The sequence below is a fragment of the Strix uralensis genome, chromosome 20, assembly GCF_047716275.1.
Source record: "Strix uralensis isolate ZFMK-TIS-50842 chromosome 20, bStrUra1, whole genome shotgun sequence".
NCBI lineage: Eukaryota > Metazoa > Chordata > Aves > Strigiformes > Strigidae > Strix > Strix uralensis.
This window is the reverse complement of record NC_133991.1, coordinates 9,822,510-9,844,431: the sequence shown is the minus strand read 5'-3', so window position 1 is coordinate 9,844,431 and position 21,922 is coordinate 9,822,510. Positions and strand designations below refer to the sequence as shown.

General features: G+C 57.7%; 2 protein-coding genes and 1 long non-coding RNA gene across 5 annotated transcripts; 2 read left to right on the top strand and 1 right to left on the bottom strand.

Moving 5' to 3' along the window:
- The first annotated feature begins 3,242 nt into the window (after positions 1–3,242).
- Positions 3,243–12,778, top strand: LOC141952421 (multidrug and toxin extrusion protein 2-like). Of its 2 annotated transcripts, XM_074889811.1 has the most exons (17): positions 3,243–3,363; positions 5,334–5,435; positions 5,998–6,066; positions 6,433–6,581; positions 6,742–6,784; positions 7,482–7,526; positions 7,919–8,016; positions 8,268–8,365; positions 8,694–8,807; positions 9,032–9,099; positions 9,315–9,423; positions 9,505–9,580; positions 9,915–9,984; positions 10,642–10,774; positions 11,181–11,275; positions 11,519–11,600; positions 12,006–12,778. In XM_074889811.1, exons 1-17 carry the CDS (start codon positions 3,250–3,252, stop codon positions 12,239–12,241), a joined length of 1,701 nt encoding a protein of 566 aa, XP_074745912.1. In that variant the 5' UTR covers positions 3,243–3,249; the 3' UTR covers positions 12,242–12,778. The 2 variants fall into 2 exon arrangements, with proteins under 2 accessions (XP_074745912.1, XP_074745914.1); XM_074889813.1 differs by lacking the exons at positions 11,181–11,275; positions 11,519–11,600; positions 12,006–12,778 and having other exon boundaries at positions 10,221–10,668.
- Positions 12,779–13,142: 364 nt separating this feature from the next.
- Positions 13,143–14,393, bottom strand: LOC141952423 (uncharacterized). Its single transcript, XR_012631620.1, has 3 exons — positions 14,340–14,393; positions 14,036–14,183; positions 13,143–13,265 (listed from the first exon to the last, which is right to left on the bottom strand). It is a non-coding gene; the product is annotated as an uncharacterized LOC141952423 (long non-coding RNA).
- Positions 13,641–21,170, top strand: LOC141952420 (multidrug and toxin extrusion protein 1-like). Of its 2 annotated transcripts, none has more exons than XM_074889809.1 (18): positions 13,641–13,793; positions 14,095–14,274; positions 14,363–14,464; positions 14,658–14,726; positions 14,992–15,140; positions 15,250–15,292; positions 15,418–15,462; positions 15,982–16,079; positions 16,277–16,374; positions 16,894–17,007; positions 17,121–17,188; positions 18,145–18,253; positions 18,446–18,521; positions 18,599–18,668; positions 18,998–19,130; positions 19,465–19,559; positions 20,040–20,187; positions 20,597–21,170. In XM_074889809.1, exons 1-18 carry the CDS (start codon positions 13,641–13,643, stop codon positions 20,815–20,817), a joined length of 1,971 nt encoding a protein of 656 aa, XP_074745910.1. In that variant the 3' UTR covers positions 20,818–21,170. The 2 variants fall into 2 exon arrangements, with proteins under 2 accessions (XP_074745910.1, XP_074745911.1); XM_074889810.1 differs by having other exon boundaries at positions 13,673–13,793; positions 20,633–21,170.
- The last annotated feature ends 752 nt before the right edge of the window (positions 21,171–21,922 follow it).

The window sequence follows — 21,922 nt, the reverse complement described above, 5'->3', positions numbered from 1 at the left end:
AGTGGGATGTTGGCTGCATTTCAGAATATGGACATACATATCTAGAGAAAGCCCTGGGTAGTCATCCTGCTGGAAATCTTCAGAAAAAAAGGCCTAATTCTGCTCTGCAGATGATGCAAGCAACTGCAATCCTTCTCCCCTCAGCTGCCATCTTCTGAATTCACATCAGCATCGCTGAGAACTGCCCAGGGTCCCAGCTGCCGAAACCAGCTCCAACAGGGCAGCCATCTGCCTGCTCCAGATGGTTTGTAGCCGGTCACACATTAACTTCTTTAAACAGGTCTGTGTTAAGGTATCAGCCTTCCAAAATGCAGCTCCAAATTCGCTGGAGGTCTAAAACGACCGAGTTCAACGATGTTACACTCCAAAGGAATTTGACCCTTCAAATTCTTCTAACTGGTGTTGCAATAGTGTTAATATCCAGATCGCTGAGGGCAGCTTGGTGAGGGACCTTTGACCCTCCCCAGCTGTCTTAGGAGCTCTGGCAGATGAGTCCCACCAAATCTCGCCCGGCAGCTGGCAAGGTCCTTGTCCCCATCACAGAAAGGGAAGGAGCCAACGTGCCAGCACCCAGTGCTGGGCTCAGCCTGCAAGTTTGCCCTGACCCACGTCCCCCTCGGCAGCTCACAGACTAATCAGAGAGCGCGGAGGCTGAAGCAGCGCCAGGTCTGTCGTGACAGTGACAGGGGAGACCTCAGGGCACCCCCGCTCACCAGACCACATCCTGGGGTGCCGGTTCTGCTGCTTGCCAGCAAGACTGGGCTCCACGTGGCACCACGGAAACACAAAACAGCTCTTCTGAAAGCAGATATAGTGGATTCCAAACAGCAGCAGCAAAACACAAGAAGGGGCATTTCAATCACAGCCCTTCTCTGTGTGTTTGATTCTTCAGGGGCTAGTCCTGTACCTGGGGCTGGGAGGTAACTTTTCTTCCCTAAGCCTGAAGAGACAGGGCTTACTATTTTCAAAGTCCTTTTTCCCAGGTTTCTGCCTGATTCTCTCCCTCCTCTTTGCCAGCCCAGGGTATTGATCTCAGCAGGGTCACAAGTAAACTTCAAAGGGACTCACACTTGCGCTGCTTGTTGAGGACCACGAATGGCACCATCTGAGCCTTATCATTTCCCCTCTGGCCTCCCCAGGAGATAACAGCACCGCAGGAACCCCCTGCCCATCACACAACCGGGCTGAAAACAGTAGTCACACCACCAGCCAGGACACACATCCTTCGCTGCTAACTACTTCTATTTCTTCATAGCTGCCGCTGCGGTCCCATCCCACAGGTAGCACAGGCTCTGGCACACGCACCCAACCGCCCGCTGCTCTGCAGGGGAGGGATGGATCGGGGAGAGAAGCGGCCGCCGCAGCTCACCAAGCCCTGCACAAAGCCATGCCCTTGGGACCAACACCAGCAGCACTTGCTGACTTTTACCTAGCACGAGGCTGGAGTGACACCTCCTCTTTCATTTCTTCAGTCCACTTCCACCCTCAGAAGATGTGGCGAAGGTTTGCACCCTGGCTGTCTTAACACGAGCATAAAAATCTCTATTTAGCCTCTTTACAGTGGTGCTGAGCAGTCCTATCTGCAGCTGAGTGCACTGAGCACCCCAGGCAAGAAAGTCTCCGAAACTAAGAATCTGACTTGAAGTGTCTGTGCCTGAAAACTTCGGCCCAGGACATTTCCATTCTGCAAGTCAGTTTGTTCCTCTCCTTTCCCCCATGGGAGAGGAGCAAAGTGTTTACCTGAGCTCAGTCCGTGCCCACTGCAAGGCTGTTGGGGTGGCCTGTGTCACCCAGGGTGGGTCATGGTGATGTCACCACTGCCTGAAGAGGAAGAGACTGTTACAAAGTTAAAATATGCTCCCAAACTCCACATTGAACATTACATTGGGGTTTTTTTCATTCGTGAAAAGGTTTTGGTGATTGGTGAAGAAAATCCTGTGGCTATATGAAAACGTGTGTTTCTTGAAGAAACAACTTCAAGTAAATTTTGCAAGTTGGTCTTTCCCCCTCGACTACCACCAAAATCTGGAGGAACTCAAGACCAGACTACAGCAGCATCAGGCACTCTTTTGTCCTGAGATACCCTGATTTCATCATGGCACATAAAATCAGGGTGGCGATGACTCACCACTGCTACTGCACTGTTTTTCATGATGTCACCTTATACTGAAAGAGCAAGGGGGTAAATGAAACATTAATGGGACTTTACATTTCTGGGTGATGACATCACAGCTACAAGGCACCGAGGCAGCATCTAAACAGCTGTAAAACCAAGCCCCACTCTCCGCTGCCATTTTCCGTGCGTTAGAAATAGATTTGGTTACAGCTACTTGGTTACAAGCACCTGCACTTGGGTAGAATTTCACTCCTGTAACAACCCAAGCTCCCACCCAAAGCAAAGTTCCTTCTTGCCAAGTGCCAGGCAAACACGACCACGGGCAGCCCAGCCCAGACGTGGGGTCCAGCAGCCCCCCTTCAAACCCTCACACCCCGATACCTGCATCGCCAGCCTGCTGGGTGGGAATCCCTGGTTTGGGGGGCGATCCCCAGGTCATGAGACACCGGTGGGCGGATGGAGAAGGGGGCCTGCCTAGAGCCAGCTGCCCCCCGTTATCATAACGCTGACGGCAGAGGGGACATCCCTTTGGTCCTGGAGAATGTGCTGAGACATCCCTGCCTTTGACAGGCCCCTATGTTGGGGGACCCAGCCCGCAGCCAGCACATGGGGTGTCCCAAGCCATCACCCCACAGCCAGGTCCCCAGTCCATAGCCACCAGCTGGAGTGGGGGTCCCTGGGCCGCTGGTGAACCCCTGGTCAGTGTGGGGGGGTCCCCAGGGGGTCTCCATCCCATAGCCCACGAGTGGGAGGGCTCTAGACATCGGTTAACAGATACCGGGGTCCCCTGCTCGCCACGCAGCAGGGCCCCAAGCCCCTCCCCAACACACGTAGGGGGGTCCCCAGCCCATGGCTCTCCCATGGGGGTGTCCCCAACCCCCCCTAAAACCCCCGCAGTGAGCTCCGGCCAACACGTGAGGGAGATGGGGTTGTCCCCAGCTCCTGCCTCCGGGGGGGTTCCCCGACCCGCGGTTGGGGTCCCGCTCCCTGGCCGGCGGAGGGACCCTGCCTGTGCCGCTGCGGCCCGCACCGCCCACAGCCCCGCGGCCCCGGGGGCGGGGAGCCGGCCCCGGCCGTGCTCATAAACCGGGCGGGCGGCGGCCGGACCGGCAGCAGCGGCGGCGGTTGGGCCCATGGCGGCGGCGGGAGCGGCAGCAGCAGCGTGGTGCCTGCGGGGCGCCCGGCGCCTCCTGCCCGCGGCCGCCCGGCGGGAGAGCTGCGAGCTGGCCCGGCTGGCGGGGCCCGTGGTGAGAGCGGGGCGCGGGGAGGCACCGGGGGGGCGGCGGGGACCGGGCGCGCTCCCGCCGGAGCGGCGCCAGCCCGGGAAGGGGGGGAACGGCCGCGGCGTTGAGGTGGGGGCGGCCCGGCCCGGCCGGGGATCGCCGCGGGGCTCGGATGCCCGGAGCCGGGCAGCGTGCCCCGGTAACCCCGGCTGCGGAGGAGACCCGGGGCCCCGCCGCTGCGGCTCCTTCAGCCCCTGGGCACGGCTCCGCGGCCCGGGGCTGCGCCTGCCCTCTCCTGCCCTGCCCTCTCCTGCCCTGCCCTCTCCTGCCCTGCCCTCTCCTGCCCTGCCCTCTCCTGCCCTGCCCTCCCGGCCAGGGAGTCAGCCCGGTCCCCCCCTCGGGCAGTCCGTGCCCGCTGCCCTGCAGAAGATACAGCCAGAATTAAACCCCCCCCCCATTCATTTCCTTCATTGTCACCCTTATGGGGCTTATTCTTGGCCACAGGAATTCCTGTTGCTGTCCAGCTTGGTCCATGAGCCCTGCTCCAGCCGTGGGGGAAGAGTGGTGGACTTGGGGAGGGGGGATAAGCTGCTAAATTGCTCCGGGGAATCAGTCTGCAGCCACGTACCCCTTGGGCAACAAGCAAGTCACTTTGCTTCGTGCTCCTTGGCCAGCCCTTCCAGCAGAGTCTGGGTGCGAAGGTGGCCTATGGCTCGCTGTCCCAAAATCCTGCCTGGACCGCCGTTTGTCAGGAGGAGATGTACCCTTTGGTAGTCGGGGACTGGTGGCACAGTCCTGAGCACGTTTTGCAGAGGCTTCTGCACCACAGCCCTGGTCTAAACCTATTGCGCATGAAGTTCCGTGCTTTGAATCTTCTACTCTATCCGGTAAATAAGTACCAACTGATGAACTTCTCGGAGACCTCCCAGACATCAAAGCACTGACCCGCTGTGATCAGGCAGCAGAGGAAGCACGGGCTGGTTTCGGTTTCTGTAGCTGAATACATCAGCCCCAGCCCAGTCCCCTCAACCGTTCACTTGGGCACAGCCCGCTCCTCCGTGTGCACAGACAATCTCAAAACCAAACCTGCAGCTGCCATTTTTAATGCCCATTTCATGTCAAACCCGGTGCTAGAGCAATCGGGGAGGTGTGGACCCCTCCTGTGGGGATTGCTCACAGCAGCACCTCAAACGGGCCTGGGCCTGGCAGGAGGACTGTATCTGTGGGCAGCGGTGGAACATCTGGAGAGAAGAAGGTTTTGTTCAGCTCTTCCTCTGACCCCGCAGGAGCTGGTTCCTTAGCAGCGCTGGGCTCTTGGCTGCTGGGTGGAAAGGAGCGTGAGCAGATCCTGGGCATGGTCTCCAGCCGTGCCCACCCCTCAGCGGGTAAAAACGTCTCTAACTCCTACCATCTGGTTCTAGCTGTGCCACGACTCTGTGCCTCGGATGCCTGTAGAGGGGCCGTCCTGTTGCCAGGGAAAATGAGGTCTGGAGGGTGATCTCTGCCTCAGCATCCTTAAGCCTTGCTGTAGTCGCTGGTGAGGAACAAGCAGGCTGGACCTGGCACGTCTCCAGGAGGAGAGGACTTTGCGGTTTGGGAGGAGGGTTTTCCCCAGATGCACAGAAGTGCAGAAAAGCATTGGGATTGTTTTATTTTCCCCTCTCTGTGCAACTTTCATCCTGGAAAAGGGTATTTCTAGTAAAGCTGTTAAGCCAGATGTAAACAAGGTCATCTGGCAGACACGCTGCATAACAACAAAATACCACAGGACAGGTAGAGGTAGGCTTTGAAAGACGAAACCACTGAGAGCCTGTGCAAGTCCTGGAGCTGGTGAGCAGGGACAGATTCCCAGGACAGCAGAGCAAGGTGCTGTGGCAACACCAGGAAAACCAGTGACACCAGGAAAGTTCATAGTCCGACTCCTGAGGGAAGGGTGGTGTTCCTCAAGTCCTCATGGGTCCTCATCTCACTGTCTCCCCTTCCTCCCATCCTAGTTTGTTGCCCAGCTGCTGGGGTTCCTGATCAGCGTGGTCAGCTCCATCTTCTGTGGCCACCTGGGGAAAGCTGAGCTGGATGCTGTGACACTGGCTGTGTCCGTACGTATTACTCTGATTCACCTCTGATTTAAAACATAAAAATTACATGTCACCAAAAAAAGGAGGGAAAAAAAAAATCAAAACAACCCCAAACCTGTAGGAACGTGTACACAAGGACCCTGTGCATAAGTAGAGCCTGATGCTACGCAAACATCACACCCACCAAACTGTTCTTTCTTTTACACTGAGCACAGGCAGGAGATGGGAACCGAGCAGCTGGTGACTGTGCCAGTGAGTGGCCAGCACCTGGGCAGGGACCTGGAGCCTGTGACCAGCTCTCTGGACCCGTCAGACCTAAAAGTGCCTGTGTGGCTAGGAGTGGCACTGTTTGTGGTCCTTTAGATAATCCACCCCTTGCTAGAGGATCCTTTTCCACACCAGAGGAGAGAAGAGGCTATTTAGGCAACAAGAATGTGTTATTCTGAGAAACAGAGAAGGGCTGGAAACTTCCCAAAAACTTGTAGCAGAACTGTCTTCCCACCCAGTTAGGAGGAACACAGTGCTTTGGGCCAGGTCCCCTGTCACCCTACCTTGCAACCCCAGTCCCTTGTCTCTCCTCCAGGTCATCAATGTGACGGGCATCTCCATCGGTTCTGGTTTAGCCTCAGCATGCGACACACTGATGTCCCAGGTCAGTGGCAGCTCCCCCTCTCTTGTGCCTGACAGGGTTCAGCTGGCGGTGTCTCACCCCCTGTGCAGCGTGGTCTGGCCACAAAGGGTGGGAGGATTGCAGCTTCCAGGCAGCACGGGGCTACAGAGGCACTGGCTGGGGCCTGCTCCCTCCCTGCAGCTCCCCCAGGGAGCCCTGGGTCATGCCTGGGTAGCAAAGGGATGTGCAATCTGCCTGAGAGCCAGTTACACTCAACCAGCCTGGCATTAGTCACTGCAGGGCGTGGGAAATGCATTTAATCAGCCTGTTGCTGCCCTGGGTCTTGAGCCTTTGCCCAGACCCTTTGGTTCCCTGTAACACTCACCTTGGTCCTCTCTCCCGACTCAGACGTATGGCGGCAAGAACCTGAAGCAGGTGGGCACCATCCTGCAGCGGGGGATCCTCATCCTGCTGCTGTGCTGCTTCCCTTGCTGGGCGCTCTTCATCAACACCGAGCAGATCCTCCTGCTCATCCGGCAGGACCCTGAGGTCTCCAGGTCAGGGGGGGAGATCAAGCCCTTCTGGATCAGGCATTTGGCTGTGGGTGGGATGCCATGTAGTGTTGAAGTCACGGCTCTGTGGAGCTTGAGCGCAACGCTGCTTGGCTCAGGTCTTGCTTTGCTGTATCATTAACTGGGGAAACAACTCTCTTTCCAGGTTAACTCAGGTCTATGTGATGATCTTTATCCCAGCGCTTCCTGTAAGTTGCTGCTAAAGTTGTTAGAAGCACTAACATCAGGAGAAAGGAGGGAAGGTCTTGGCTGTGTGGATCACAGGGCAGCATGGTTTGGGGTTTTACAACATGCCCCTCGATCTTGGGCCTTACCAGATGTGTATTGGCCAGCAGCTGCCGGACCAGCAAACACACACTCCTCCATCTTGCTGTGCAAAGGCTTTTCCTGCACGTCCCTGCACGAGACGTAACTGCCAATGGACATTGGAACCAGAGGCTCCAGGGCTCACAGCTCTGAGATAAAGGCTGCAGCGTGCTGTTCACACATGCTTGTAGCTGCGGGGCTCTTGGCTAGTTACTCTGAATCTTCTAAGACAGGAGCAGTACCCCTGGGCAGTAAGGGTCTGTAGGTTAATCCTTTTTTCCAAGGTTTCCAGGCTCCCGTGCTGACGAGGAAGCATAGTTTTCCCGTCTGGAGACCGATCTCTCTTCCCACTGGGAATGGGAGGTGGCTTTTGTTACTCTTGGCTCTGGGTGCCCGCAGTGCTGGCAGATGCCGTGCTTCAGCCAGACCCCGGGAGCTGTTGGGCAGCGTGCCTGGCTGGGGCACCCCGAAAAGGCAGTGCGGGGAGCCGAGGGTGGGAGCTATCGGTGAGGTTAAATGGTAACTGGCTGTTGAACCACAGTGTGGCGGTGCTGATGAAATGAATCCCGGCTTTTGCAGGCGGCGTTTCTGTACCAGCTGCAGACAAGATATTTACTAAGTCAGGTATTGTATAACTAGCCAGGCTCTGGGCCATAGATTAAAGGTATTCCTAGGAACATGGATAAAGTTGGGGATCTAAGTTCATCCTGTTCTGGGGAGAGCTGGGCTGAGGAATGTGTGATGCACAGCCCCCCAGCTGGCCTGCTCACGGGAACCACCCTTAGTTTGCTCCATTTCCCCATCGCTACCTCCCAACTCTGCATTTTACTGACTGCACCAGCTCTTGAGCCCTGCCTGCTGCCTTCTGCATGTCTAACAGTCTAGCGTTATCTGAAAGAGGAGCTGCCTTCTTGGCTTCCTCCTTGGGCATTGCTGAAGGTCTCCCCCTGCGTTTGTTGGATGGGGCTTGGGTGATGTTGGGGAAGCAAACTCCAAAGTCCCTCCTTGGCTTCCAGGCGATCATTTTACCTCAGGTGTTGACGGGGATTGCAGCCAACATCCTCAATGTGGCCATGAATGCCTTCTTCCTTTACGCGTTGAAGCTGGGCATGGTGTAAGTGTGAGCAGAGGTGGTGACAGCCTCTGCTGGGGTGCAGGGGCTTGCTCGGGGGAGGGGGGGGGTGTGTGTCCTGGGTACCCAGTTCTACCACCCTCTGCCCCCAGCCAACCAGCCTGCAAAGATAAGGCTGGAGGGGTCTGCCCCATATCTGCCGCAAGGCTTGTATGCTGCCACCAGGTCTCTCCTGCTGAAGCTGAGGAGGTTGGGGAGGATGTCATTTGTAATCTGCCTGTCTCTCTCCCCAGGGGCTCTGCCTGGGCTAACACAGTTTCTCAGTACACCCAGGCCATCCTCCTCTTCCTTTACGTGTGGTGGAAGAAGATCCATGTGGAGACCTGGGGAGGTACTGTTCATGGCTTAATCCTTCAAAATACCAGTGTCTGGCCCTGGGGATTTGGCAGTGTCACCAGCACCTGACAAAGAGATTACCATCCCCTCACAGCGGGAAGATGCTGTAGCTGTGTCCTCAGGGCCTTTACCGTAGCTCCAAGTACGTTCTAGTTGATCATCCTGTCTCAGGAATGCAGCATGGCGCAGCAGCAAGACTAGGCTGGTGTCCTGTGAGCTGCAGTGGTGATTGTCCTCGGGGAGCATCCAGAAGAGCATATGGCTCCCCTTCAGGGGAGGAGAGGGAGAACATGCATTCATTTTGCTTCACCTCCTCGTTGCAGGTTGGACCAGGGACTGCCTCCTGGACTGGGGCTCCTTTATCCGGCTGGCGGTGCCCGGCATGCTCATGATGTGTATTGAATGGTGGACCTTTGAGATCGGGAGCTTCTTGGCAGGTGAGTGCAAATCCTCTTTTTCCTCTGGTTCAACAGGTCATCTTCCAGCCATGCCTGCTCTGGTGGCTGCCTCTTGAGCATGTCCCCAGAGCACCTCCTGCCAGCAGCATTGGTTCTGCAGGATGCTGTGTCTGTGGGATGGGAGCCCTGGAGTCACTGCCTCCTTGTCGGCAAAGGAGGAGTTTAATTCTGACCTAATGAAGGAAGCGATGACTCTCTTTCAGGGCTGCTCAGTGTGGTGGAGCTGGGCGCGCAGTCTGTCATCTATGAACTCTCCTCTGCAGCGTACATGGTAAGGGCTGTGTATTAAATCAGTGTCAGATGGGGAGGAGACCCCAGATAATGGCCCTGCAGATCAGGGCTGGGGAGGGAAGCAGGACTTGAGCTGAAGATGGAAAATCCCTTTACTGCAGCAATGCCAGTTTGCCCCAAATTCCCTGCTGGGGGGGAAGAAAATTGCTGCAGGCTCTGTTGCCACTCACCTCCTCATTGTCTCCTGCTCCTCAGGTGCCTCTGGGCTTCAGCGTGGCTGCGAGTGTCAGAGTGGGCAATGCCTTGGGATCGGGGGATGTGTTGCAAGCCAAGACCTCCTGCATCACTGCCCTGCTGTGTGCAGGTCAGCCCAGGTCCCGCAGAGGGGAATAAAGGAGCAGGACTTGCTGCCTTTAAGCAATTTGACTATTTCTCTTTCTTTCAGGAGTTTTTGCTGTGGTGGTTGCAACATTACTGGGAACCCTAAAGGACGTGGTGGGATACATCTTCACCAGTGACAAGTGGGTTAACAGCTTTCTTTTGAGTATTATTACCTTCCTGGAGGGTGTGATTTATCCCAGGAGCTGCTCAGAAGCTGCTGACAGAGTTCATAAACCTCCGTCTGACAACCACATTCCCCAAAGGCTCCTCCCCACTGCCTGGTGCCACAGGGCAGCGCAGATGCTGCTGACACGGGGTCACTACCATGGTGGTACCCAAGCTCTACGCATCCCCTCGAGTCTCATGGGCTGGGGTCAGGCTTTGCAGCTGGCTGAGGGAGACATGTCAGGACCAGAGTCCATTGGGACCAGGCCATGCTGCTTTCCCTGATCAGTACGTACATCTTCCCAACAGGGAGATCGTTATCTTGGTGTCCAAAGTGATGATCATCTTTGCTCCGTTCCACTTGTTTGATGCAGCAGCAGTGAGTATTTCAGCATGTGGAGCAATTCCCCTCTGCAGGTTGGGGTGCAATGGAGAGTGCAAAGCTGCCAGGAGCTCACTCTTGGTCTGTTAAAATGGTACAGAGAAGTAAACTGATAAACTGTCAGAGCAGCTGCTTGCATTACCTATAGCACCTCCAGTGTCCCCTGTGCTTGTGGCTGTCCATTGGCATTGCTGCAGACAGCCCTGTTCTTTCTCCCTCTTTCCCCCGGCAAGGCTTCATCTTTTTCCTGGCTCATCAGAGCAGCACAAGTGAGCAGCTGTACCTTCAGAGGTGTCGGGTACTCCCAGCACAGCAGCAGTGCTCCTACAATCATTAGACAGTCACTTCAGCCTCTTTCCTCCTGTCACGTCCCTGGGAGAGGGACCCAGGCAGTGTGGAAAGCACTGTGGTGTCCGCTGGCGTGTCTGTGGGTGTCTGCAGACAGCTCCACGTTCTGCGCCTGGGTCGGCAGCTGGGGTGAGAGGAGCCCTGCACCACGCGCTCCGTGATGTGGCTTTGGTCCCTCCTGGCTTTGCGGGGCAGTGCTGTGGGTTCCCCTGTTCACAGGGCCATGCCGTAGCCCGCAGCTCCTGTGTGGTGCCTTCCGTAGCACGTGCTGTCCTGTGTGCTGATGCCTCTGCCCGCTCTCCTCAGGCGACCTGTGGCGGTGTGCTGCGGGGCACGGGGAAGCAGAAGATGGGTGCTATCGCCAACGCCATCGGCTATTACGCCATCGGGCTGCCCATCGGCATCTCCCTGATGTTTGCGGCTAAGATGGGGGTGTTAGGTACGTGCGCCCTCTGTTCGGCTTTATACGAGCTGCCAGCGCTGCTTCTGCTGGGCCAAACCCTGCCTTGAGCAAAGGCTCAGCCCTGGAACTTGTGCTCAGACCTTCCTTTGTATCCGTGAGGCTGGGTTGCACTGCGTTGCTGAATTGTTTAGCTGAGGCAGGCTCTGAGTAGCCTCCATCAAATGGGGGCTGAGATGTCCCCGTAAATCCAGGCTTGCTCCCAGCATAGGCCCCCTTTAGGAGCTGTTACCTCTCCCTGTCCCTCAGGGCAGCTCTGCCATCGAGGCTGGGTTAGACGTGGGGCAATAATCTGACCCCACTGAAGTCCTGGGGCATTTTGGCAGTGGCTGGCAAAAGCAGGTTTTCCTCAAGCTTCCCCTGAAGTAACTCTCCACTGCTGCAGGTCTGTGGGTGGGGATGATCGTTTGCATCTCTTTGCAAGCCCTTTCCTTCTCGGCTTTTGTCATGCGCATGGATTGGAAGAAAGCTGCAGAAGAGGTGAGACTTGTGCTTCTCTCTAGTAACTCTTAAAAGGTGTTAGGTGGGTTCCTGTCCCAGTACAATGCCACAGCCCTCCGGGAGAAGGCAAAAGTGAAAGAGGATCTGCCGCTCTCCTGTAGGGATGAGCAGTTTGGTGTGGAGCATGCTTGCTTTGGGAGAGCAGAGGGAAGAGGCTCAAGTTTGCTTGGCTGGGCAGGACACCCTTGCTCTGAGAAGAGCAACTCTTGCGTGTGTTTTTAGGCTCAAGTCCGAGCTGGACTGAAAAAACAACTGGAAGATGTGAACTCCAGTGGCACAGCTGCTAACAAAACATCTGCTGTGGGTATGTAACGGGGCCTGACAACAGGGAGGGAGCCTGAATTCTCCACCCAGCCCTTCCTTTCCTTCATAGCCATGGCAGCCATGTCTGTGCTGCAGGCCCAGATGGCTGGAAAGAGCCCAGTGTCTGGTGCTGGACCCAGGCACTTCTCCTGCCCTTAGTAATGGGGTACAAGACACCTTGTCCTTACCCCTGTCACCACTCTGGCTGCTCCAGGGAAGAGCGTGGAGTGCCAGCCTGTGTCTGCCCCACTAGGACCACCCGCCCCTTTGCTGCGGCATGTCCCAGTGTCCCTGAGCCTTGGGAAAGGACCCTCAGGACTGTCACTAGCGCTTGTGCAGCATCAGACTGGGCTCCCCTGACTCTGCAGCTCAGCTTCCCTGCAGCACTCCCCTTTCTGTTACACAGATTACATCTCCATTGGCACAGACACCGTGGACACCGTGGTCCTGCCTGAGAGCATTGTGGAAGGTGAGAGGCACCCTGACCACCAGCTCATTGCCCAGGAGGAGCCTGCTGTCATCCCTGCTCCTCCTGATGTGGCATGGAGGGCCCTGATCATCCGCCGTGTGGTGGCTGCTGCTGCTGCTATCGCTGTCCTGCTGGTGGGCATACTGGTCCGGATCCTGACCGGCAAGGGCTAGAACCAGTGACGCTGGGGTGCTGTGCACAGAGCAGGAGGGCACGTGGTAACGTCCCAGGAGGATGGTGCCACAGAAGGAATTCCCCCAGTTCTTTGTAGAGTCACTTTGTTCAGTTTCTGGTTCACTCACACTATTTTATCCCACACCCAGAGTTCTTAAAGGGGAAGAAAGTGCTTGAGAACTGGTCCCTCTCCTGCACTGCACCAGGATGTCACTTGTGACAGGCAGGAGTATATCCTGGGAAAGAGACGGGGACCTTGTGCTGCTGTCCTGCTCCCTACTCCCTGGGGGCATTTGTCCATGTCACTTGTTAATGGCTGAGGCTCTTGCTGCCCACAGCATGTTTCCTCACGCACCAGTCTGCAATTGGGCCTGTTTTGCTGGGAGATGGCTGACTCCTCTGACTGCTGCCGGGGCGTTGGGCGCTGGCTGCTCGCCCTGCTCTCCCCGCTGCGTGTCAGGCACAGGGCCTAAAGCAACTCTTTTTTTGCACTTTTGTAAGGTGGGATTTTGATACAATAAAGTTTTCTGAGTAAATGTTGGGCTGTTAATGTGGTGTGAGCGTGACCCCGGTCATTGGCACGACTAACGTAGTAGAGGAGAGATGTGTGCCTGGTTTGTGCAGAGCCTCAGCCTCCTGGGCCTGCAGGCTGGGGCTGGCTTGGGGTGCAGCACCGGCCAGGGGCTTGTTTAAGCCAGGCTCAGGTACAAAAGCAGAATTTGGGCTCCCACACTGTTGCTGAGGCACATGGGACAGGGTTGATGTGGTGCACAACCCTCCAGAACTGCCAAGGAACTGCTCATATGTCTTAACACAACAGCCCCAGCCCTGCCTGCCCCTGCCCTCAGCACTGAGCCCCTCAGGACCCCTCCCAGGCTCTTACCTGCAGCCCTGTGACAGCAGCGAGGCCTCGGCGGTGTGGCATGTGCTCAGCTGTTGAGGCAAATACCACGTAGAGCTGGTGCGCAGCCCCTCTCTGTCACCCCACAACTCTCCTGGCACGTGGTGCTGGTTGCTGGTGGGCTGGGAGTGAAAAGACGTGACATAAAGGAGCTTGAAACAGTCATCAGCCTCTGCCCAGGTGTGAGGAGGATGTGGCAGACTGCCCTGCTCAGAATCATGGTAGTTTTGGGATGGGAGCCTGGGGAGAGGAGGAAACCTGCCTTGTTCTACCCCATGGGCTACCCCAGCCCACCAGGGCCCACCTCCTGCACTGTGCAGGAGAGGGTCTGCACTGCGGGAGCAGCTCCCCTCCGCCTCCCCTGCGCCGCAGCGGGCCAAGGCAGATGCTATATTTGGTCTCCGGAGCGGTGCCAGTGAAACCCGACGCTGCCGCTCTGTGCGAGGCCAACAGCCGAGCCAATGGGGCCGGCTTGTCTTGGCCACCACCGCGCTGGGATGAGAGGGGCCGAGACGGGCAGTGGCCCCGCCACTGCCAGCAGCAGCTCACGGGAGACCGCAGACGGACCCATGAATCCTCTGTTGCGGCTGGAAGAGGAGGACAACCCTCCAGCACAGCAGGCGGAGGAGCCGCAGAGAGGCAGGAGAGAGGTACGAGGGTTCGCGGGAGCGATTTGGGAAGGCTTAACCCCTACGCTGGCTCAGGGCAGGCAGCAAGTGCCTTGCACTACCCAGCCAGGCTCCTCGGCACTGCGGAGGGTGCACAGGACCCTCATGGCACTCCCCAGCTCCGTGCCCTGCCCTGACCCACTTGCCTGCACTTCCCATCGCCGACCCAGCTGCTCGCCTGGTCCCGGCTGAAGTTCACCCCACCGTGGTTACACATTGCTCACCCTGGCAGGGTGGTTTTAACAGAGTGCGGAGGAAGAGGGTTGTTTCACTCCCCTGGCAGAGCGGCAGCATGAAGCAGGAGAACCTCCCTGAGGAGAATGGCTTCAGCGAGGCGGTGGCCGCTGGCCAGCACAATCTCACACCCGGCAGCTGCAGAAAGAAACGCCGCTGGCTTCAGCGCCTGGTCCCGGACAACTTCTGGGAGGACGCAAAGAAGCTGCTGGCACTGGCAGGGCCACTGGTAAGGACCCCGGGAGGAGAGAGCTCCTCCCAGCATGGCCTCCCCTGCTCACCTCCATCTCTCACCTTTGCTTATTCCCCACACGTAGATCCTGATCCAGCTGCTGATCTTCCTGATACACCTTGTCAGCTCCATATTCTGCGGCCACCTGGGCAAGGTCGAGCTGGCCTCCGTCACGCTGGCCATTGCTGTAAGCATTCCTGGGGGCTGCTCCGGCACCGGGCACCAGCTCCCACCCGCTGACACTGGGACGGGATACAGGAATGGAGACGGACAAGGACAGAGGAGATTTCAGACTCCCCCTTTTCCTTTTAGCCCCTCTCCCTACCCAAAAGTCTTAAATGCTCACATTCGCTCTTTGTTTTTTTAACTCCTGTCTCCAGGTTATAAATGTTACTGCCATCTCTGTAGGTTATGGTTTGTCTTCAGCATGTGACACCTTGATATCACAGGTGGGTAGGAGATGCTGGCACTTGTCCTGGAGATACGGGGTTTTCCAGCCTCAGCGGGTTCTGCCCAGGCACTGTGAGCTGGGGAGCTTGTCCCTAAGTGGCAATCCCAAAAGAGGAAGCTCTGTGCCCCCCTTGAAATACCAAATCCTCCCCGGGTGGTCTGCAGGGTGGTCAGGGCTGCTCTGTGCTCCACGGGGTCCCCGTCCCCCCAGCACGGGCGTGCTGCCAGTGCAGCAGAGCTCATTGCCTCCCTCTCGCCTTTCAGACCTACGGCAGCAAGAACCTGCTGCGCGTGGGGGTGATTCTGCAGCGTGCCACACTCATCCTCCTGCTCTGCTGCTTCCCCTGCTGCGCCGTCCTCATCAACATCGAGCAGCTCCTGCTCCTCATGCGCCAGGACCCCGAGGTCTCCAGGTCAGGTGGTCCCGGACACCCCCACTGTGTCCCTCCCGGCATGGTGGGGCTGCAAGGAGGGTGGCTGTGGCTGTGGCCCCTCGCTAACCCCTCCTCTTGTGTCCCCCAGGTTAACCCAGCGTTACGTGATGGCGTTTGTCCCTGCTCTCCCGGTGAGTCCCTGCGAGCACCCTGGATGCCACACACAGGCACTGGCCATCCCAATCCTGTTTCCCACCACAGCAGCACAGCCCCTGCTCAGTGCTGGCCTCATCTCACCCACCAATTTCCTTTTCAGGCGGTTTTTCTGTACAACTTGGAGACAAGATACCTGCAGAACCAGGTGGGTCCTGCAGCCCTCACACCCACAGAGGGTCAGCCCTGGCTCAGGGCTCCCTCCCTTCAATGATGCACCCAGGGTTTTCACACTCACCCTTCCTGATGGTGAGGCAGTGTTTGTCCCCACCATCACCCAGGTACCCTGAGCAGCTCTGATCCAGAGATCACCCCCATCCCACAGCCAGTTGTATCCATCTGCCTGATGGATGTCACAGAATCACAGAATCATTCAGGTTGGAAAAGACCCCTGGGAGCATCAAGTCCAACCATCAGCCCTACTCTACAAAGTTCTCCCCTACACCATATCCTCCAACAACTCATCTAAATGACCCTTAATGTCCCTTCATACTTCCCCACTTCACGGGTTTACCTCCAACACACTCATTTTCCAAGCAGGCGACATCATCAGAAGTTTATTTTTTGGCTGGGAAAGCTCCTGAGCATGGGGTTGGTGGAGACCCTTGCACCTCTCTCCCAAAGCCTTTGTGAAGGCACCATAGCCCCCATCTCCTCCTCTTTTCAGATGATCATGTGGCCGCTGGTGCTGAGCGGAGTCGTCGGCAACGTCGTCAATGTGATCGCAAACTGCATCTTCCTCTACGTGCTCCACTTGGGCATCACGTGAGTAGCACCCACGTCCCACCAAGGGAAAAACACACCACCTGGCAACAGCCAGGGGCTTTTCAGGGACATCAGCATCTCCAGGCACGGCCGAGCATCCGGTGCTTGCGGGGGCACGGCGGGACGTTACGCTCTGGCACCCCGAGGCCAGGGAGATGCGAGCAGGATGCCGACGACCTTTCTCATTTCCTTTGCAGGGGCTCTGCCTGGGCCAACACCGTTGCTCAGTATTCACAAACCATTTTCTTGTTCCTGTATATTATAGGCAAGAAACTCCACGTGAAGACCTGGGGAGGTAAGGGCACATCCTCAGCTCCCTCTGGTTCCTGCTTTACATGAGGGTTCATGAATTTTCCACAGTTTCTATCAAGTGAATTCTGTTAGTCCTGATGGTGAAATATTAACTGCAACCTGGTACGCTCCCGGGAATGCCGTGCTGCTTCGGTGGCAGCACGTCATGCGCGAGCGTTGGCAGAGCACCGTGCCGGGCAGTAAACATTAATTCTGGAAAAATGAAACTTTCTGCTGAGGCTTGGTAGGGTTCAGCCCCAAAGCCGGATAAGCACAGACGTAAGCACGAGGTTGTCCTCCAGGAGGGATGAGCTGAGGGCTGCACTGCTCTGTGGCCCATAGGATGGCATCAGCAGAGCGCATACGTGCACACTTTGCTGCTGGAGGTCCTGTGGAGCTGAAGGGCATCGCACTGGTGGCTCTGCCAACAGGAACGGCACCTCCAGCTGCCTCGGGTGCTCTTGAGGACATAACACAGTGGCCAGTCTGGTCATTCATCAGATGGTGTTTCTCCTCTCTGCAGGCTGGTCCAGTGAGTGCCTACTGGAATGGGACAGTTTCACCTCCCTGGCTATCCCCAGCATGCTCATGATGTGCATCGAGTGGTGGACCTATGAAATCGGGAGCTTCTTGATAGGTCAGCGGAGAGGGGGAGCTGCAAGGAGGTGGACAGGGTGTGACCCAGAGCGGTGTCTGCAGCAGCCACCGAGAGGCACCCTCACCCAGCCCTGACCCCCTCCTCTCCCCCAGGCCTGCTGAGCGTCATAGAGCTCTCTGCCCAGTCCATCATCTACGAGGTGTCCGTTGTCGCGTTCATGGTAAGGGCTGGGGGTTATTATCTCAGACCAGGGCTCCCTAGGGACAGTCCCAGCACAGACACCCAGCAAAAATCAGCTCCAGAAAAATCTCAGTCTTCCCTCTCTGCACTTAAGTCTCTCCCTGCTCCTGCCTATCCCTCCTATTGAGATGTTTCAAATTAAATTTAAATTATGCCAGTCAGAGAGGGACCTGGGGGTGTTGATTGACAGCCGGCTGAACATGAGCCAGCAGTGTGCCCAGGTGGCCAAGAAGGCCAATGGCATCCTGGCTTGTATCAGCACTAGCGTGGCCAGCAGGGACAGGGAAGGGATCTGATCCCTGTGCTCGGCACTGATGAGGCTGCCCCTCGATGAGCGGGTTCAGTTTTGGGCCCCTCACTCCAAAAAGGCCATTGAATGACTCGAGCGTGTCCAGAGAAGGGCAACGGAGCTGGTGCAGGGTCTGGAGCACAGGTCTGATGGGGAGCGGCTGAGGGAACTGGGGGGGTTTAGTCTGGAGAAGAGGAGGCTGAGGGGAGACCTCATGGCCCTCTACAACTCCCTGAAAGGAGGGTGCAGAGAGGGGGGAGGAGTCTCTTGAACCAAGTGACAAGCGCCAGAACAAGAGGGAATGGCCTCAAGCTGCGCCAGGGCAGGGTCAGACTGGCTCTTAGGAAGGATTTCTTTGCAGAAGAGGTTGTTGGGTGTTGGAATGGGCTGCCCAGGGCAGGGGGGGAGTCCCCATCCCTGGAGGGGTTGAAGAGTCGGGTTGACCCAGCGCTGAGGGATCTGGTGGAGTTGGGCACGGTCAGTGTGAGGTTCATGGGAGGAGCTTCAAGGTCTTTTCCAACCGAGATGATTCTGTGATTCTGTGAAATCCTAACTCCATCCCCCTCTCTGCTGGGTGGTTATTCCACTGTCACTGCGACGGCCCCACTACCCGGCCGCACACGCGAGCCTCAGCCCTGTGGTTACAGATCCCGCTGGGGCTGGCCACGGCCGCCAGTGTGCAGGTGGGGAATGCGCTGGGTGCCGGCGACGTCGAGACGGCCAAGAGATCCTCCTCCACCAGCCTGCTCTGCACAGGTCAGGCCACCCACGTGCCGGGAAGCCTTTGCTGGGGCTCCTTCCAGGCACAGCAGGAGCAGGGGGCATTCGCAGTCCTCTGCCTGCAGCACACACCTGCGTCCCCTCTTCTTCCCCTGATTTCTTCCTTCAACTGCTCCTGAGCTTCCCATCATGGCCAGGCTGGGCTCAGCACTTTGCTCTGTTTTTCAGGGGGGTTTTGCATAGCTGTGGGGGCTATTTTAGCTGCCACGAAGGACGTGCTGGGATACATCTTCACCCGTGACAAGTGAGTGCCCTGGCTCCCAGCCTCAGTGCAGGGAGGTCGGTTCCTAAAAGTGACTGTTGGCTTTTCTCTGTCCCTAGGGAGATTGTTGAATTGGTGGCCTGGGTCATGCCTGTCTACGTCGTCTTCCACTTGTTTGAAGCCATGTGTGTAAGTCCCTGGGGATGCTGCTGTTTTCAGGAGGGGACCTCGGTGCCAAGCAGCAGCATTCACGGGTCAAGGGTTCCTCAGGCTGCAGCTGAGCACCAGCACATGCACCGGGACCCTGTGGAGCTTCTGAGATCACCCCTTAGAAAACACTGACTGCATAAGAAGATGACCTGCAGCACTGAGCAGGGACACAGAAATAACTGGGCAGGGGCGGGGAGCTGGTTCATCACCAGGCTGGTTCGCCAGCCCCCAGGCAGCAGCAGAGGCCCCAGTTTGGCCAAGGCAGCGCTCCCGGCCCTGGCCCCAGCCCCTCTCCCTCTCCCCGGCAGGGCGCCTGCAGCGGGGTGCTCAGAGGCATAGGCAAGCAGAAATTTGGTGCCATCCTCAACGCCGTGAGCTACTACGGCGTGGGTCTGCCCCTGGGAGCCGTGCTGCTCTTCGTGGCCAGGATCGGCGTCATAGGTACCGACCCCCGGGCATGCAGCTCTGCGCACCCCCAAATCTCCTGTGGGTAGAAGTGGCACACCCAGCTCACCATGACCCTCCCGCCTGGCTGGGGACTGGGCACACTGGGGTGGACAGGGATGGCCCCTGCAACTACTGAGAGCTTTTAATTGTGCTGGAAAAACAACCAGGTCTGCCAGGCAGCCCCACAGCAGGCCCCCGCAGCTGCCCCATCCCCATGTCCCTGCTGACCTCAGTGACATCCCCTTTCTCGACTCACTGTCCTGAGATGCCACCTGGGTTGGGTTTGCTCCGGCCGCGGTCCCGGATGACACCAGCATGCCCTCTGCAGGTCTGTGGCTCAGCATGCTTGTCTGTGTCTCCATCCTCTGCACTTGCTTCATCGCCTACATCTCCCGCATGGACTGGAGGAAGGCGGCCGAGGAGGTAACCCGTGCGCCCACAGCATCGCACCCTGCCAGCGGGAAGCTCCTCAGTGCCTAGGCTGGGATCACAGTGGGATGAGACAGCATCACAGGCTTGATCCCACAGGCCAGCGTTGCCCAATGCTGTCCTCCAGTGCACCCAGAAAACCCAGTGCTCCCATGACTGCAGCCACATCCCTGTATTCAGCTCCCGGCCTCAAGGTTTCCCCCTGCACCTTGTGCCACCCTTGGTCGGGGACATGAAGCACAAAGCAGACGGGGTGACCGAGGCTACCCCAACCCTGCAGCCCTGAGCATCACCTTGTGCCCCAACAGCTCTGGGATTTCCACCAGCCAGCATCTCTCATTTCAGGCATCTTTCAGCTACACAGTGCCATTTCCAGCCGGACAAACCCCACGAGAGGCCACACGATGGCTTTGCTCAGTGGGGATTTTCCGCATCGCGTGCCGCTGGCTAAACCCATCGTGTTCCCTCCCTCAGGCTCAGCACCGCGCGGGAGTGACCCAGCCACTGCCGGAGGAGCCAAACGCAGGCCCCGAACACTCCTGCAAGGCGCTTCCCTCTGGTGTGGGGCCAGCCCCACCAGCCCACACTTACCCCCCCGCCACAGCGGTGCAGGGATGTGTAGGTATGGCCAGGAGCTGGGCATGGTGGGATGGGGGAGCTGGGCACTGCGTGCAGGGGTGCGTTTGGGTTCAGCAAGGGTCCCCAAGGATTCACATAAGCCACGAACAAGCCCACAAAATGGGGGTGCAGCCTAGCGCTGGTGATGCCCTCAGTTACTGGGAAAACAGTAATTACAAGGGTGGGCTCAGGAGGGTGATGGAGGCCAGAGGGGGGATGACCTGGAGGGACGGGGCACGCTGGGCAGCGCTCACCTTGCAGACACCAGGTCCCACCGAAGCTCTGTCAAGGGCTGGACATCTCCACACTCTGGGCTGCTTGTAACATGCTTTCAGACCTCAGACAAAACCCTCCCAAGAAATGCCTCATCCCCCCCAGAAACCCTCAGCGACACTGCCCCATTCTCCTTGCAGCGGGAGTGGATGCACAGAACGGCGTCGTGCTCACAGGCATCACCAGGATCGAGGGACCGACCCGCCCGTCGGAGCCCCAGGAAGCCCCGCCTGCCACGTCCCCTCCGGCCACCACCATGGCCACCAAGGAGCTGATCGTCCGGCGCGGGCTGGCGGTGGTCGCAGCCGTCGCGGTGCTTGCGCTCGGCGTTGTCGTAAAGCTGACAACCAGCAGACACTGACTGGCACCGGCAGGGACTGTGGGGACTTTGCTTTGGGGGAGAAAACCCCCACGGATGGACGGACAAAGCACAGACCGGCCAGCGAGAGAACACAGCACACGCCTGTCCCCTGGGAGCCAAAGGGCCCCCGGCAGCATTCAGCAGCATCTGCTCAGCCACCGCTCACGAACAGGCCCTGCGACTGCTCCAACACCCAAAACGCTGCTCTGGGCTCTGCCCCACGCACCCCGAGCGTGCGAGTAACCCCCTCCAGCCCGTGCTGACGGCTATCGCCCGCCGGCCGCAGCTGAGCACAGCCCGGCTCACACCGCTGCTCTGTGACAAATGCCAAATAAAGAATAAACCTGGCTGGACTCAGGCTGGCTCCTTCGGGTGGAGGCTGAGGGCAGGGCTTGGGCTGGAGCGGGGGGACGTCCGACACTGGGGGCCCAGGGCGTGTGGGTCTTGTCCTGACCCAGGTGGCCTTCACAGTAAAACAAAGGTCTTATTCAGCAAGGTGCAAGGTCAGCTTCCAGTTACAAGTTGGGACGTAGAAGGCTACCAGTAAACCAATAAAAATGGAATTTAATTACAGATGAGACAGCTGGCTGCTCAGCCACCCTGGCTACAGGGCCCCTCCCTACAGAAAGGCTACTGAATGACTCGAGCATGTCCAGAGAAGGGCAACAGAGCTGGTGCAGGGTCTGGAGCACAGGTCTGATGGGGAGCGGCTGAGGGAACTGGGGGGGTTTAGTCTGGAGAAGAGGAGGCTGAGGGGAGACCTCATGGCCCTCTCCAACTCCCTGAAAGGAGGGTGCAGAGAGGGGGGATGAGTCTCTTGACCCAAGGAATCAACACCAGGCCAAGAGGGAATGGCCTCAAGCTGCGCCAGGGCAGGGTCAGACTGGCTCTTAGGAAGGATTTCTTTGCAGAAGGGGTTGTTGGGTGTTGGAATGGGCTGCCCAGGGCAGGGGGGATGTCCCCATCCCTGGAGGGGTTGAAGAGTCGGGATGACCCAGCGCTGAGGGATCTGGTGGAGTTGGGAACGGTCAGTGTGAGGTTCATGGTTGGACTGGAGGAGCTTCAAGGGCTTTTCCAACCGAGATGATTCTGTGATTCTGTGGCC